The sequence below is a fragment of the Drosophila simulans genome, chromosome 3L (genome assembly GCF_016746395.2).
Source record: "Drosophila simulans strain w501 chromosome 3L, Prin_Dsim_3.1, whole genome shotgun sequence".
Taxonomy (NCBI): domain Eukaryota; kingdom Metazoa; phylum Arthropoda; class Insecta; order Diptera; family Drosophilidae; genus Drosophila; species Drosophila simulans.
Window position 1 is genome coordinate 667,304 of NC_052522.2, and position 14,469 is coordinate 681,772.

Below are 14,469 nucleotides of genomic sequence, written 5' to 3' on the forward strand. Positions count from 1 at the left end.
GGTGCAAGACGCAAACAAACATTGTTAATGATCGCGCTGTGCTGGTTTGGCGACGCACAAAGAACCCCTGTGATAATCCTGCCAGTTGAGTGAAGCAGAAGGATGGACGACTTTACTTGAAGCTTGTTGAAGTTGCGCATCGTGTTCGATCACGTTTGCAGATGTATCTCGTGTCCTTTGGCTTCTTCCCGAGCCTGCAGCAACCACCGCAGCCCAGCGAACTCCTCGCTCATATTTTTCCCATTTTCGCAACAATAAACATGCCCCGAGGGCAGGCAGCCAACAGACAACTAATTAAATTTTCTATGGTATGAATGCGCTTTTGTCGCATTAACCCCGTTCCAAAAAGCGAACCCGAACGGATCCGATCCGATCCTCGGGGAGAAGAAGTCCTATTAAGTTGCCATTACCTTCGCGATCCAAGACCCAGGTAGGAAGTAGGGCGATCTATTCATATTCATAAGCCCATTGCCACCGCCATCAATAGCTCGTAAAAGTGTGTGAAACCGGAGGGTGCCCAAAGATTCACGATCCCCGATCCACGATCCGCGATCCCCTATTCCGTTCCGTTCAGGGTGGTTGCCCCTGCTTTTTGACTATATCTTAACCCGCCAGAGCCAGGCAGCACACGTGTTCATCATTTGTTGCCTGTTGCTAGGCCGAGATACTCTCTAAATACCCACCCCACGGCCGTGGAAGCCCCTGCCCGTCCCGCACCCCCCGCCAACCCGTAACCCCTCTAAGCCTTTGTGGTAGTTTTGCCAAAAAAAAGCAACGAAATGAGATCACTGACAACTGGAAACTTGCGTAAAACTCTGCCCAGTCGTGTCGTAGTGGTTGTTGTGCGCATTGTTGCTCTGTAGATCGTTGTTGTTGAAGATGTTGTTATATTGTTGTAGTTGAAGTCGTTGTCGTAGTTGTTATTGTTGTTGCTTCCCAGTGTTGGTAAGAACTTTTTCAGTAACGCCGCACATGCGCGTGTACTCCACTTACTTGAACGACCGAGAATCGTACTCGTACTCAAATTCAAGCTCTTCACTCGAGATTAATAGATACTCTTGTATTGCAGCATGGGTATTACAATTACTGAAGATAAATAGAGATCTATTTCAACAATACAACATTAGGCATTGGTGGTTCTCATGTTAGGTGTGTCTAATATAGTTTAATTTGTAGTGTGAGGTTACAATACAATATCCTTAGGGTCATAAGCTTTCCAGTCCCTTGTCGCACTTTCTAAGTACTCCAGAAGTTCACCCAGATACCAAAGCATTCAAATGTAATAAATTTATGTATGTGCTCTCGACTTCGGATCGCACATAGAAAAGTTTTAGATAATTGGCTAATTGTATGTTCATGTGCGTTTTGAATTTCATTTTCCATATCTTCAATTTAGGAATTGAAAACTTTCAGACGGGCCATGCGGGTTCTGCCAGGCGAAAAACCGAAAACGAAAACGTCACGAAATATGTATAAATTGCTTAATTTGTGATAAGCATTTATGGTGGCCCGGGCGATCCCAGTTCCAAGTCGGTCTCCGTCGGATCAGGGCCATGTGAAAAGTGCACCACTTTCACTATTTCCCCACTTCATTTTCCCAGCGCCGATCCGAGATCAAATTGAAGTGCCAGGCCAGAGTCGGTGCTTATCTGGGGTGGGCTCTTCTCAGGGAACGCAGAACATAGATGATTATCGGGCACAAACAATAATGCGGAAAATTGGTTTTATTAAGATGGATAACCGAAATTTACAATAAGTGTAAGCAAGGAAATTCTACTCGCCTGGCAGCTCGTTGTGTCGCCAAACTCAACGGAGTGGAAAGTAATCAAAATAAAATATCGACTTCGAAAATATTATTATATTAACATAAGTAAATGTTTCGTATGCTATTTACACTTTTTGTGATTTGTTTATCTCCGCTAGGGCTCGACCCACTCGGCTCCCTATGGAGCGGTCTAAAGTCCGCAATCTTACGGGTTTGTATGTAGACCAGACCGCAGCACATTATGTACAAATACATAGCTTTAGGATCGACCACTTCCACTCGGAGACTTGTCCGCTCTGTCTTTCTCTTTCCAATTCTGTTTCAGTTTCTGTGGCTGCGACTGTGACTGTGCAAATTATTGTCGCTCACATAAAAAATATTGCAGGCCAGCGCCATTCAGAGGCGAGCAATGCCGGAAGTTCAACTAACTCATTTCCGGTTGTCAGTATGTACATACATATGTGTGCCGCCCGAGAATCTGAAAATATATGTAGATGTACGTATGTGTGTATGTACATACATGCGGTGTGCGGTAAGCATGGTCTTGCGGTATGTACGGCGTCTTCCTTATCGAGCGAGCTTTCTTTCGAGAATCGATTCGTTTCCAGATGATTATGTAGATTATTGTGCCCAAGCAGTATTTCACGCTCTGTTCTAGTTTTGTGTCACTTATGCCGCAATTTTTTTTGGGTTAAATTGAAATGGAATTCGGAACCCATAATCAGAAAACCGATTTATTGACTGAGATAGAACTATTCAAATAACGATTATCGACACTCCAAAAACCATAAGATAAAGCCAATCAGAGTGCTGGTCAAATGCCAATCTAGGTTAAAGCTCCAAAGCTTTCGACCCATTCATGCATTCCATTCATTCAGAACCGAAGGCAGGCGCATTTCATTGAGAGACTCGTCGCTGCGCAAATACATTCTCAATTAAGTTGTAAACATTGTGGGATCTTTTTCATTGCGTATTGAGCACATGCACTTCCGCTTATCATTAAAGATTTGAGCATAATTTGGGTCACCAAAAAGCTGTCCGAACTGCGCGGTTCTAGTTATTTATGACGATATAGTACGATTGTAGTGAAGTTTGTTGTTATCAAACGTTTTCTTTTCGAACTTAAAATGTTTTACATTTAATTTGAATCTTCCGTTTAGCAGTCATGTAAAGTGTAAGTTTATCTACATGTAAATTTACAGAAGCACGTGGTAGTGATGCCAGATCATATGAAATCATTATATCGGGGATAGAATGCATTGCAAATTACATTACAATGATTTTTGCGTTAATCTGCTATTATTAGCCTATTCAGTTTAGTTCTCTACCTTAGTTACGATTCGTGACTTAATCCGCTTTACAATGAAAACAATTTTTTTGGCACCCCTATTGGCGTCTTCAGAATGTTTTCACATTTAAACATCGATATGGGCGCACTTCTTGTTTTAAGTTGTGCATATCGATAGACAGCCAAAAAACTTATCGAGATGAAATCTGCCGGGCCAGAAGGCAGAAAAGTCGGTGGATGTGGCAGCGCCGAACGAGCCACGTCTCGTGGCAACGCTGCCACTTTGTTTACTTTTATTCGGAGAGCGAAGTGAAGAGCACCTGGAAATTGCATAAATGGGCATGGAATCGGGAGACAAAGGTCAGCGGCGATAAGGATGCACTTCGAGGTGACCCCGGCAGTCCGTCGACCAAGTCAGCCTGCTGCTAGCACTTGAAACAAAGTGACAGAAGAGCTGCGAGCCCACCAACCAACGAGACTGATAAGAAGTGCGCGTTCGGAGAACTGAGAACAAGTTAAATAGGCTCCGTGGAGAGCCACCAGTTCAGTTGGCCAGCGACCGCAGATCAAAACAGACGTACGACAACACAGATGAATGAGGAAGAGTGCAAGAAACGGGTTAGCACACGATAGCACTCAACGGTCAGCGATCTTTGGCATCTTCATCTACACCATCATCTGCAATCTCGTCGGAGATCAGAGGCGCTTTTAGGCATCGGAATCCGAGGCGGAATCATTTCAAGGGCACGTCTCTTGCGTCTAGCCAATCTCAATCTGATTCACTGAGCGGGGCTTCTCTAACATAATCACCTGTAAACAGGTGAGTTACCCGTTTTTCGCCAAGCAGACGGCTGTTTCGCACGCCTGCCGAACGATTTTGGTGACGTCAATGAGAACTGGGTACTCGTGTGGCCTAATTTCGTGTGTTTTCCCCTTTCGCCACTTAGGATGGCCCCACCCACGGTTCTGGTCACCGGAGGAGCCGGCTACATTGGCTCCCACACGGTTCTGGAGATGCTCAATGCGGGCTACAACGTCATCTGCGTGGACAACCTGTGCAATGCCTACAGCAGCGGGGCCAAGCTGCCGGAGGCCCTCAGCCGGGTGCAGGAAATCACCGGCAAGAAGGTCAACTTCTATAGAGTGGACATCACGGACAGGGAGCAGGTGCGCTCCGTCTTCCAGGAGGTGAGCACACGTAGCATTACATAGCTGGCACGTCAGCAGTTCGGAGGTTCTGGGGCCAATGTGCCAACTGGATACCATTCAATCAAGCTTATCTGGCATGCGCGCTATCAGCTTTTTTCTCGTTCGCGCTTGTTTTGTTGTTTGCTCAAGTGGCGGGGCACTTCCGACGAACCGCCGCGCTGATCGACCCTGAATGAAAGAGCCACTTGGCGAGGTCGCATTCGAGTTGGTGCGCTGGCATCCACATCCACATCCATAGCAGCTCCCGGGCACGTACACTGCAATCGAGATGGTCGGGAGCCCAGATTGCAGTGTTTGCATCAACTGATAACCAAGAGAATTCGCTTATGCGAGCAGGTTTTCACGCATTCTTGAGATGTTCGATCAAAGGGGGTTTTTCGTCGTGTATATAAACAAAGCGTTTATTTACATTTGATGGACATTATTTAAATGCACACTGTTGCCCAAATAGCCATGAAATATCTTAGTTTTTTATACGCAAACTTTAAGCTGATACTTTAATGTTTTCCATATTTTTATTCAACCATAAGTGCACACAGCTTTGTGCTTACGCGCACTGATTACTGAATAGATTGAGTAATATTTGTTGTGGTGGAATTTTACCTAATCAGCACTATCACAGCTATTTATAAAAAACTTAATTGCTATTAAATCACCTTGAAAGCAATGTGATACTATCATTTAATTGCTATTAAATTCTGCACTTCGTTTATAGGAGGAATTATCCTTGTGATTGTAGCTTTGGAATTCCCAAACTAATATGTATATTTACATCACTTTCAGCACAAAATCGACATGGTGGCCCACTTTGCCGCCCTGAAGGCCGTGGGCGAGTCCTGCCGCATCCCTCTGCAGTACTACCACAACAACATGACCGGCACCAATGTCCTGCTGGAGGCGATGGCCGACAACAATGTCTTCAAGTTCGTATACAGCTCCAGCGCCACCGTCTACGGCGAACCAAAGTTCCTGCCCGTGACCGAGGAGCATCCCACGGGCAACTGCACATCGCCCTACGGCAAGACCAAATATTTCACCGAGGAGATTCTCAAGGATCTGTGCAAGTCTGACAAGGTAGGATGTCATTTGTTGATGTCCATAAATTCTGTACTAACGAATTCGCTCTTTCAGCGTTGGGCAGTAGTTTCGCTGCGGTACTTTAACCCGGTGGGTGCCCACATCAGTGGACGGATTGGCGAGGATCCGAACGGAGAGCCCAACAACCTGATGCCCTACATCGCACAGGTGGCCGTGGGTCGACGTCCCAGCCTGAGTGTCTACGGCAGCGACTTTCCCACGCACGACGGCACCGGGGTGCGCGATTACATCCACATCGTGGACCTGGCCGAGGGACACGTGAAGGCGCTGGACAAGCTGCGCAACATCGCGGAGACGGGCTTCTTCGCCTACAATTTGGGCACCGGCGTGGGCTACTCGGTGCTGGACATGGTGAAGGCGTTTGAGAAGGCCTCCGGCAAGAAGGTCAACTACACGCTGGTGGACCGACGGTCCGGGGATGTGGCCACTTGCTATGCGGACGCCACGTTGGCGGATCAGAAGCTGGGCTGGAAGGCCGAGCGTGGCATCGACAAGATGTGCGAGGACACGTGGCGCTGGCAGAGCCAGAACCCCAACGGGTATGCCAACAAGTAGAGCTGTATATCGCCTCGTTCCTGCCGCTCCGCAAGTTCCTGAGTTACTACGCCTGATAATGGCTCAGGTAGCAATTTCTATTTGCCTCTAGTTGTGTATATTTCTTTCCAAATTTCGTGTAGTATTCGCGCACTTCGATGTGTGCAAGTGTGCGTATGTAATCCAAAGTACTTTGTAATTAAAAAGGCTTTTCGCTGTTGTCATGTAATTTTGTGCTCATTTACGCGTTTGGTGACCGCTGGCATCATTGACGCGTGCCAATTGGCGCAATCGCGTAATTAAGGTCACCGACAAGGTGGCACTGGGAGATTTCACTTGGCATTAGGGAAAATATTTGCCTGAGTAAACACTCAACTGCATCAACCATTTGTCAGATCTCAATCAAAAATGGCTTCAGCTCGTTCCAGTACATGTATAAATATATCACACAAATCCCATAATGCGCACCAAAGTTACAAGAAGACGTCTAACTCGCACATTTATTTAGCAAACATTTATTCAAATGCAATATAACATTAAAAACTCAATTTTAAACTTAAGTGATGCGCCTTCTTCGCACATATCTGCACAGTTAGTCATTTATCACAAGTATGTACTATGAATGTATGTTTCTTTCAACAACTCTGCGTTTGTCTGCTGCTTCTGTTTGGTTTTGGAATGGTCTGCACGTATAAAAGTACAAAATTGTTTATATTCGAGCCTGTTGTTTCTGGGAGTGTTTGTTTGTATCGGTATTTGGCAATCTGTTCTACGCTTAGGAGCTTGGCGATTCGTTCAACAAGTGATGGAGGGGCAAAGAAATCGAATTCAACAAGAAGCATTACTAGGTGCTACATTTACGTCTGGCTACATGTGTGTGCGATATGCATACGTAATGAATTAATATGTATAATATGGTAGTTCTAAGTATTCGCATAGGTTGCAGGAGGCAAAGAGATCCTTGGCCCAGAGGGGCGGTGGAGGGGATAGTTTAAATGCCGCTTAAATACTGCTGTAGTCTGTGGAGACCCTGCTCCGAGCACCACTTATGTGGAGGTCACGCCCTTGCGGGCCACCAGCATGTTGAGTATCGGGTTTTTCCGGATGTAGCTCACGGCCTTCTTGTGGGTGACCATGGTGAAGTCGTAGCCGTTGCACTGCAGGATCTTGTCGTGGATCCGCAGACCTGCTCGGGCGGCGGGACTGCCCTCGTGCACCTCGGTCACATAGATGCCCTATTTTCAAAGGGGAAAAACGTTGTAACATTGCAACTACTCTTAAGATACCGAACTAAAACCAAATTCCTAGACTTTCAAGGAGAGCTATCAGATTAGCTTTAAGATTGAAGCTCTCTTGTATGCCCGGAGTTAGGTTCTAGTGTCCCAAGTTTCTCACATAATCCGTGTATCCCTGAGGGCTTTTCTTATAGTCCTGGTCAATTCCGCCGCCGATCTTGAAGCCGCACTTGAGGATCTCGCGCCCCTCCTGGTCGTAGTCCTTCTCCTTGTGCAGCGTGATGGGAATCTGGGAATTGTGAGTCACATTTCGTCAATCACTCGAATTTGAAAGTGGCTTGTGTCTTTTTTGCTCCAGCGACCCAATTTCACCTATACACACACAGGCGACTGTGCGTGTGAGCCAGGTTTAGTTCGTTCGCAACTTACGCTTAAGCACTCCATCGCCGTGCCGGCCTGGTGCTGGAATGCCATTTTCGCCATGTCTGCCGATGGTTTGACTAACTTTAATTTGCTAGATTAGCTAATATTCCGCTGGTAAATTCGTCTTAAGATTGTCGCCCACAACAAACTCTGCTTCTTCCTCGCAATCATTTATCGATGGCCAAAAATCGATAGGTCGCAGCAGTGATGCGATTGGTGCCTGCGACTGCCGCTAATTTTAAATTTATACATTTCATATTGCCTATAGAACCAAAGAAAACATGAAAGTCTTTACGATTGCTGTTTGGCAATGTTTCTTAGTTTTATTTATACGCTATTACACATCTAGAGTCCCTAAGCCTATGAGCGCCGCATGGCCAGCATGGTGTTGATCTCCCAGATGATGATGCGTGTCCGATCGATGATCTCGCGTAGCTGCCTGTTCTTCAGCTTGACGGTCTCTATGAGCTCATGGTTCTCCTGCAGGACTTTCCGGTACTCGTCGCACAGCGAGGGCTCGATTCTCGGTTCCGGCTCATCGCGGTAGGGAATCAGACTCTCGGCGCTCATGTAATCCATTCCGGCGTCGTTGCACTTCTCGTAGATGATGCGCACCCTCTTGAAGAGCAGTCGGATGGTGCGGAAGTACTCCTGCACCTTCTTCTCGGAGTTGTTTTCCCTGTGCGAGGTGGGCTGGATGCCCTTGAGGGAGGCGAAGACCTCCTGGAAGCGCGAGGCGATATCCTGCACCGTTTCCTGACCGAGACGCGACAGCTGCACAATGTTAATCTCCTTGTGAGGATTTTGCTGCGAGATAGCCAGCATATTGTTGCTGCCCCCGGCGCCACCGGGTGGAATTCCTGCGGCCGGATTGAGTTGCTGTTGCTGTTGGGGAATGTTCTGCTGGGTCATGTTTTGTTGGGGCTGCTGTTGCTGCTGCTGGGGAACCACGCCCCCTCCTCCCATTCCCACACCGCCGCCCATTCCCACTCCGACGCCCACTCCTTGTTGAGGCACCATCATTTGCTGCTGCATCATCTGCTGCTGTTGCTGCATCTGGTGCTGCGGAGACATGCCGGGCATCAGGCCGCCAGGACCTCCAGGTCCTTGGGGATTCATTTGCATGCTACCCGGTCCGCCCATCATGCCCATTTGTTGTTGCTGCTGTTGATGTTGCGGCGACATGTGCATTTGCTGCATATTACCGTGCTGCATGCCGAATCCACCCATGGGCATCATGTTGGGGCCCCCGCCTCCTCCGCCACCACCCGAAGGCCCCTGATTGCCCTGGTTTTGACCATATTTCCACATTTTGCAAATTCCTTATAAAATAAACAAAATATCACGCAGAACGATAAACTTTGCAGATGACACTGTTGTCGATAACATAAAAAAAGGGTAGTGTTAGACAACGCTGAAACTGTATGCTCGCGAACAGCTGAGAAGAAAGACCAGGACGTAGTTGGGGGCTTTAAATTGCTGAGTACCTTTCACTAGATAAATTGAGTGTTTTTACTAAGTTTTTATTTGGTGATTACTAAAATTTAAATTCTTAGTTATACCCAAAATGGTAATAATAACCCCCTGAAAACTCGATAGGAGTGCGGCCATGCGAAATAAGAGTTGCCACATGGGCGCAAAAATAAAGAGCATGAGTGTGTCAGCTGAGCGGCATTGGTGAAGTTCAATTTTAGCTTTTTCATGTTTTTAAACGCTTAAAAATGACCCGCGACGAGGATAATGGTTTTAGTGAATGGGTAAGCTGAAAATAATCTGTCAAAAACATCAACCAAACCCATTTTTTTCAGGGCGGCTACTTCGAAGCCAAGAAATCTAAACTGGAGGAGCAGTTCGCTGCCGCCAGCGATCCATTTCGCAAGTCGGACCTCTTCGAAGGAATTTCTATATTTGTGAACGGACGGACCGACCCTTCGGCGGATGAACTGAAGCGGATCATGATGGTGCACGGCGGGACCTTTCACCACTACGAAAGGAGCCACACGACGTATATAATAGCCTCCGTTCTGCCCGATGTGAAGGTCAGGAACATGAATCTCAGCAAGTTCATCAGCGCCAAGTGGGTGGTGGATTGTCTGGAGAAAAAGAAGATAGTAGACTACAAGCCCTATCTGCTGTACACAAACCAAAAGACATCGCAGCCTCGGCTCATGTTTGGCAAACCCAAAGACAACGACGCAAATGACAGCAAATCGGATGTGGAGCCGCCGAAAGATAAAGCGGAAATGGAGGTAGACTCTACAAACGATGAAACACAAATGGAGTTGGGTGGCATTCTCAAGCATTTGCATCAGGCTGTGGCCACTTCGCCGGAAAAGGAGGACAGTGCATCAGAGAGCAAGATCACAAACTTATCCACCACCTCGAATAACTCGACCACCGCTCGCACAGCCGCAGATCCAAACTTCTTAAGTGAATTCTATAAAAACTCACGACTGCATCACATCGCCACCCTAGGCACGGGCTTCAAGCAGTATGTCTGCCGGTTGCGTCAGAAGCATGGTACCCAGGGCTTTCCCAATAGAGAGACACTGAAGTACCTCGCGAATTCACAACAAAATGGATTGGCTCGCTATGTGATGCACATTGACATGGACTGCTTCTTTGTGTCCGTGGGCCTAAGAGCCCGTCCCGAGCTTCGTGGGCTGCCGATTGCGGTGACCCACTCGAAGGGAGGTAACGCAGCCACCGATGTACCGGTGCATCCGCAGGCGGACCGAAAGGCAGAGCTGGAACTCTTTGCCCAGCGCTTCGAGCACCATTTCCACGATGGAGACAAGGCGGAAAAGGTGCGCTCGGGCTTCGACAAGAAAATGTCGCTCTCGGAGATCGCCTCCTGCAGCTACGAGGCGCGGGAAAAGGGTATCCGCAATGGAATGTTTGTGGGCCAGGCCCTGAAGCTGTGCCCGGAGCTAAAGACGATTCCGTACGACTTCGAAGGTTACAAGGAGGTGGCTTTCACTCTGTACGACACAGTGGCTCAGTACACCTTAAACATCGAGGCTGTGAGTTGCGACGAGATGTTTGTGGAGCTAACCGATCTGGTAGACGAACTCAATATAGATGTGATGGCTTTTGTGAGTCACCTCAGGCAGGAGGTGTACTCCAAAACGGGATGTACGTGCTCAGCAGGGGTGGCAAGCAACAAGTGAGAGAGCAAATTACCCTTTACAATTATAATATTTATATTATTATAGGTTGCTGGCGCGTATGGCCACCAAGGAGGCCAAGCCGAACGGCCAGTTCTTGTTGGATTCGAAAAATGATATTTTGGCCTATATGGCGCCGATGTCTTTGGACTTACTGCCCGGAGTGGGCAGCAGCATGAGCCATAAGCTCAAGCAGGCGGGACTGAATAATTGCGGAGATGTTCAGAAAACAACGTTGTGGAGGCTGGAAAGAGTGCTGGGCAAAAAGCTTGGTCAGAATTTGTTCCAGAACTGCAGAGGAATTGATGATCGTCCCTTGGCTTACGAACAGGTTGGCGTGCAGATTTTATTGCGTGCCACATATTTGCTTCTAATATCGTACTTTTCGTTTAGGCACGCAAAACAGTTTCTGCCGAAATGAACTTTGGTATCCGCTTTACCAACTCGGCCGAGTGCGAACAATTTCTGTGTCAGCTCAGCGACGAGGTTACTAAGCGTCTGGTTGAGATCAAGCGCAAGGCTAGATCGGTAAACCTGAAGATAATGGTGCGCGCCGCCGAAGCGCCTGTCGAAACCTCCAAGTACATGGGCCACGGAGTTTGCGATACCATCAACAAGTCCTCTCTGATCAAACATGCCACGGATGATGTGAATGTAATCACCACGGTGGTCCTGAACCTGATGAGAGAAGCCGATATACCGCCCCACGAATTGCGTGGGATAGGCATACACCTCACTAGGCTGGAGGATGCCAGCGCAGTTCGGAAGGAGAACATTATCAAGCAGATGTTCGGCAAAATGTCCGAAATGAAGAAAGGTATTTAATCGAGCTAATTTTGTATAACTATTTTATTAAAATTATAAAACACGTTTCCATTAGATAAACCCATACCCCAAGAAGCCGTTGGCGGAATAGCAGTATCCGGAGCAGTAGGCGATGATAAAGGTATTTAAGCCGAAAATTAGTTCACTTTCCAGCATATTTAAGACCTGTATATCTATCTGCAGTCAAAAAACCATCGATGTTTGAAAATAAACCTAAGCCCCGAGAGCCCAGGAATGTGTTCAGTATGCTCACGGCAGCAGCGGTGAGCAGGAAATCGGTAACCGAAGACAGGAGTCAAAGAGGAACTGCAAAGCCGATAACTCGGCCATTATCCCTTGTACCCAAGCTGGATGAGGATGTTTTGGCTCAGCTGCCGGAGGATATACGCCTCGAGGTGATTGCCAATAAGGAGGAACACCTCTGCATAGCCGAGTACGATGGAAATCGTTCTCCACAATACCCGGCCCTCCAATCACCGCCTTTATTAAATCCGTCTGACTCCACCAACCTGAGCCCGCTAAAGGCCACCGATCTTAAGCCATCTACTTCCCGGGCGGCTGTGGCTAGATTGCAAAAGCGCAAGGAGCGCAAGGAACAAGAGCATTACATCCGATCGGATCACATTGTGGCAGATTACATTGAGGATATGCCTGACTTTGTGCATCCCCATATTCTGAAGCTCATCTCACATCCCGTCACGGAGGTGCCGGAGGTACCCGAGCTGCTGATGGGGGACAAATACAAGGACTTGCTGAACACTTGGGTCAGTCGCGAGGAGGCGCCAAGCCCGAATGACGTGGATCTATTTGTCAAGCAGGTTTCTCGTATGATTAGGAACGACCAATTGGACCACATGTGCGATGTGATGAAGTATTTGTGCCGGTAAGTAGTTGCTTCAAAACACTTTTAATTTCTGCCCAAATTGGCTACCTTTCTTTTGCAGCATCATCAATATGAAACGCAGCTGCTCTTGCTGCTGGCATATGGCTTACAAGCACATTGAGGAGGTTATCCAGGAGCAAATGCTCACGATTGAGGGTTATAATCTGCTCTTCATTGAGTACATTCGGTGCAGAAAGTGCTCTTAAGGTCCTGGCCATTTAGAACGCATGTTGGCTGCCATTCAGAATAATTAATATAATAATGTAACGCCAAGCTATGAATGCGGCCAGCTGATAAAGTTAATGAGCCATTAGTTAAAAAGCCATCCATTAATCTGAACCAAAATGAGAACATTCTGATGAATCTCTTATCAGAATCCAGACCATATAACTGACTTGTTGATCTCTGGTTATAATTTTGAATAAATGTAACCTTCAAGAAAACGAATACTTTTCCATTTCTCACTAAATCCTATATATAGATATATAGCTCGGTGCTATTCATCTACAACTCCGGGAACAGGTAGCAATTAATGTTGCAAGTGCGGTTAATAAAGTGGGGCTGTGGCCGCTGCGACGATGGCGTTGATAACTTCATACGCAAAGGGCAGAGCCGCGTCTTAGCCACCGCCGGGTGGCTCAACCAAACGCCCCGGTGGCTCTTTCCCACCGAGGCCCGGCCACTCAAGACAAATAGGCCAGGCGGGCACAACACCTGGCGGAACTGGCAAGTCATAATTTGCACTTTAATGAAAGCGGCATCGACTCGAACAGGTTAGTGTTGAACAGTTCTCTAAAGTCACTGCAGTTAATCGCTGCGACGGCTGTAATATGTAATTGATTCGCATGCAGCATGCCTACACTCAAAGAAATTAGGATAAGGTTTCATAGAGCAATCTACTTTATGAGGATCTTTGTTTAGGGTCTAGATCAATCTAAAAATTATATTTTATGAAAGTTCAGACCACATTTTTGTACATTTTTGATTGATTTTACTTTATGTGTCCTCGGTTCTTTCTGAACAGTCAGCAACCAACCACCTGCCCCAATCCCAATCCCAATCCCAGCCCATCCCATCCGCAGCCGCATGACAACCATAACAATTACAGTGCTCATGCCAGGAAGCCAGAGGTGGGAAAACTTGGGAATCCATATGGGTAGAGTTAGTCAATAAGCCCTATGGACTTAGTAGAATATACAGAAAATTATAGGTATAGAATTATAAATAATATATTAATCCACATCCGATTTTTGTTTTGCATTAGAAATCATTACCTATTTCCACCTGGCCAATAAATTCTCACAATGTCCATCACTGAAGGCCACCCCACTTCGGCTGGCAGATGGAGCTAAAGATGGAGCAGATGTTACCCGGTAATTAAAAATAGTCAAGCTGCATTTCTGGCTCAGCATCCGGTGGCGATGTGGCTGGTGTCTCTGTGGGCTGGCCTGGATCTGGATGGGATGTGATGGGATGGGACGAAATGGGCTGCACCCGGCACTCGGGATTTACATGAGCTACGCTTTGTCTGATTTAATTATGTGCGCAAAAGGCGTCGTTGTTTCATAAATTTTATGCATCCTGTCGTCGCGGAACTCGGTAGCAGCAACATGCAGCAGCCGCTGCAACTTGCCCCATGATCTGGTCGAGTTATCTCAAGTTGGCCCGGACCAGATGCAAATGTTGTCAAGTCTTGATAGACTCGTTGGCTGCCGACGCGATTTGTCAACGACTCCACGGCGGCTGGTTTGGGTTGTTTAAGTTTGGTTTGGTTGGGTGTGGAGTGGTGAGGGGAGGTGCCCAGATTCTTGGGAGTGCTGAGTTTTCTTTGCATGGGTTATTCCTATGAATTATAGATAGATACAGTTTAGTACACTCCCCCTTGCAAACATTTCAAAATGAATTACCGAAAAGTTAAGGAAGTGGGCGGGGTCACCACACTTTGTCAACTTAAATACAACGATAGATTTCAATAAAGTGACTTGACAGATACCAAGAAAAACTGCAGTTTACTGCAGGAGATGTACAAATATCGGTGGACA

At 47.0% G+C, this 14,469-nt stretch overlaps 4 protein-coding genes across 4 annotated transcripts; 2 read left to right on the forward strand and 2 right to left on the reverse strand.

The window, feature by feature from the left end:
- Positions 1-3,076: 3,076 nt before the first annotated feature.
- Positions 3,077-6,123, forward strand: LOC6736227 (UDP-glucose 4-epimerase). Its single transcript, XM_016170578.2, has 4 exons — positions 3,077-3,873; positions 4,001-4,241; positions 5,046-5,336; positions 5,394-6,123. The coding sequence occupies exons 2-4, from the start codon at positions 4,002-4,004 to the stop codon at positions 5,913-5,915; spliced, it is 1,053 nt and encodes a 350-aa protein (XP_016029736.1). The 5' UTR covers positions 3,077-3,873; position 4,001; the 3' UTR covers positions 5,916-6,123.
- A 257-nt stretch (positions 6,124-6,380) lies between these two features.
- LOC27208892 (tax1-binding protein 3 homolog) lies at positions 6,381-7,750 on the reverse strand. The gene is made up of 3 exons (XM_016184437.3): positions 7,559-7,750; positions 7,290-7,418; positions 6,381-7,129 (listed from the first exon to the last, which is right to left on the reverse strand). The coding sequence occupies exons 1-3, from the start codon at positions 7,610-7,612 to the stop codon at positions 6,941-6,943; spliced, it is 372 nt and encodes a 123-aa protein (XP_016029737.1). The 5' UTR covers positions 7,613-7,750; the 3' UTR covers positions 6,381-6,940.
- Positions 7,751-7,849: 99 nt separating this feature from the next.
- LOC6739593 (mediator of RNA polymerase II transcription subunit 30) lies at positions 7,850-8,956 on the reverse strand. The gene has a single exon (XM_002076453.4). It carries the CDS (start codon positions 8,861-8,863, stop codon positions 7,913-7,915), a length of 951 nt encoding a protein of 316 aa, XP_002076489.2. The 5' UTR covers positions 8,864-8,956; the 3' UTR covers positions 7,850-7,912.
- Positions 8,957-9,099: 143 nt separating this feature from the next.
- Positions 9,100-12,874, forward strand: LOC6736228 (DNA repair protein Rev1). The gene is made up of 7 exons (XM_016170579.3): positions 9,100-9,309; positions 9,361-10,718; positions 10,768-11,050; positions 11,113-11,536; positions 11,600-11,665; positions 11,728-12,427; positions 12,489-12,874. The coding sequence occupies exons 1-7, from the start codon at positions 9,274-9,276 to the stop codon at positions 12,631-12,633; spliced, it is 3,012 nt and encodes a 1,003-aa protein (XP_016029738.1). The 5' UTR covers positions 9,100-9,273; the 3' UTR covers positions 12,634-12,874.
- Positions 12,875-14,469: the final 1,595 nt, after the last annotated feature.

What these genes read in the sequence shown, in the direction of transcription:
- LOC6736227 (XM_016170578.2), top strand. Translation starts at nt 4,002, where the DNA reads ATGGCCCCACCCACGGTTCTGGTCACCGGAGGAGCCGGCTACATTGGC. An exon ending in TGCGCTCCGTCTTCCAGGAG is followed by an intron (nt 4,242 to 5,045) that starts GTGAGCACACGT and finishes CATCACTTTCAG; the next exon opens with CACAAAATCGACATGGTGGC. An exon ending in ATCTGTGCAAGTCTGACAAG is followed by an intron (nt 5,337 to 5,393) that starts GTAGGATGTCAT and finishes TCGCTCTTTCAG; the next exon opens with CGTTGGGCAGTAGTTTCGCT.
- LOC27208892 (XM_016184437.3), bottom strand. Translation starts at nt 7,612, where the DNA reads ATGGCGAAAATGGCATTCCAGCACCAGGCCGGCACGGCGATGGAGTGC. An exon ending in CGGCGATGGAGTGCTTAAGC is followed by an intron (nt 7,419 to 7,558) that starts GTAAGTTGCGAA and finishes CACAATTCCCAG; the next exon opens with ATTCCCATCACGCTGCACAA. An exon ending in CTCAGGGATACACGGATTAT is followed by an intron (nt 7,130 to 7,289) that starts GTGAGAAACTTG and finishes CTTTGAAAATAG; the next exon opens with GGCATCTATGTGACCGAGGT.
- LOC6739593 (XM_002076453.4), bottom strand. Translation starts at nt 8,863, where the DNA reads ATGTGGAAATATGGTCAAAACCAGGGCAATCAGGGGCCTTCGGGTGGT.
- LOC6736228 (XM_016170579.3), top strand. Translation starts at nt 9,274, where the DNA reads ATGACCCGCGACGAGGATAATGGTTTTAGTGAATGG. An exon ending in GTCCCTTGGCTTACGAACAG is followed by an intron (nt 11,051 to 11,112) that starts GTTGGCGTGCAG and finishes CTTTTCGTTTAG; the next exon opens with GCACGCAAAACAGTTTCTGC. An exon ending in GTGATGAAGTATTTGTGCCG is followed by an intron (nt 12,428 to 12,488) that starts GTAAGTAGTTGC and finishes TTTCTTTTGCAG; the next exon opens with CATCATCAATATGAAACGCA.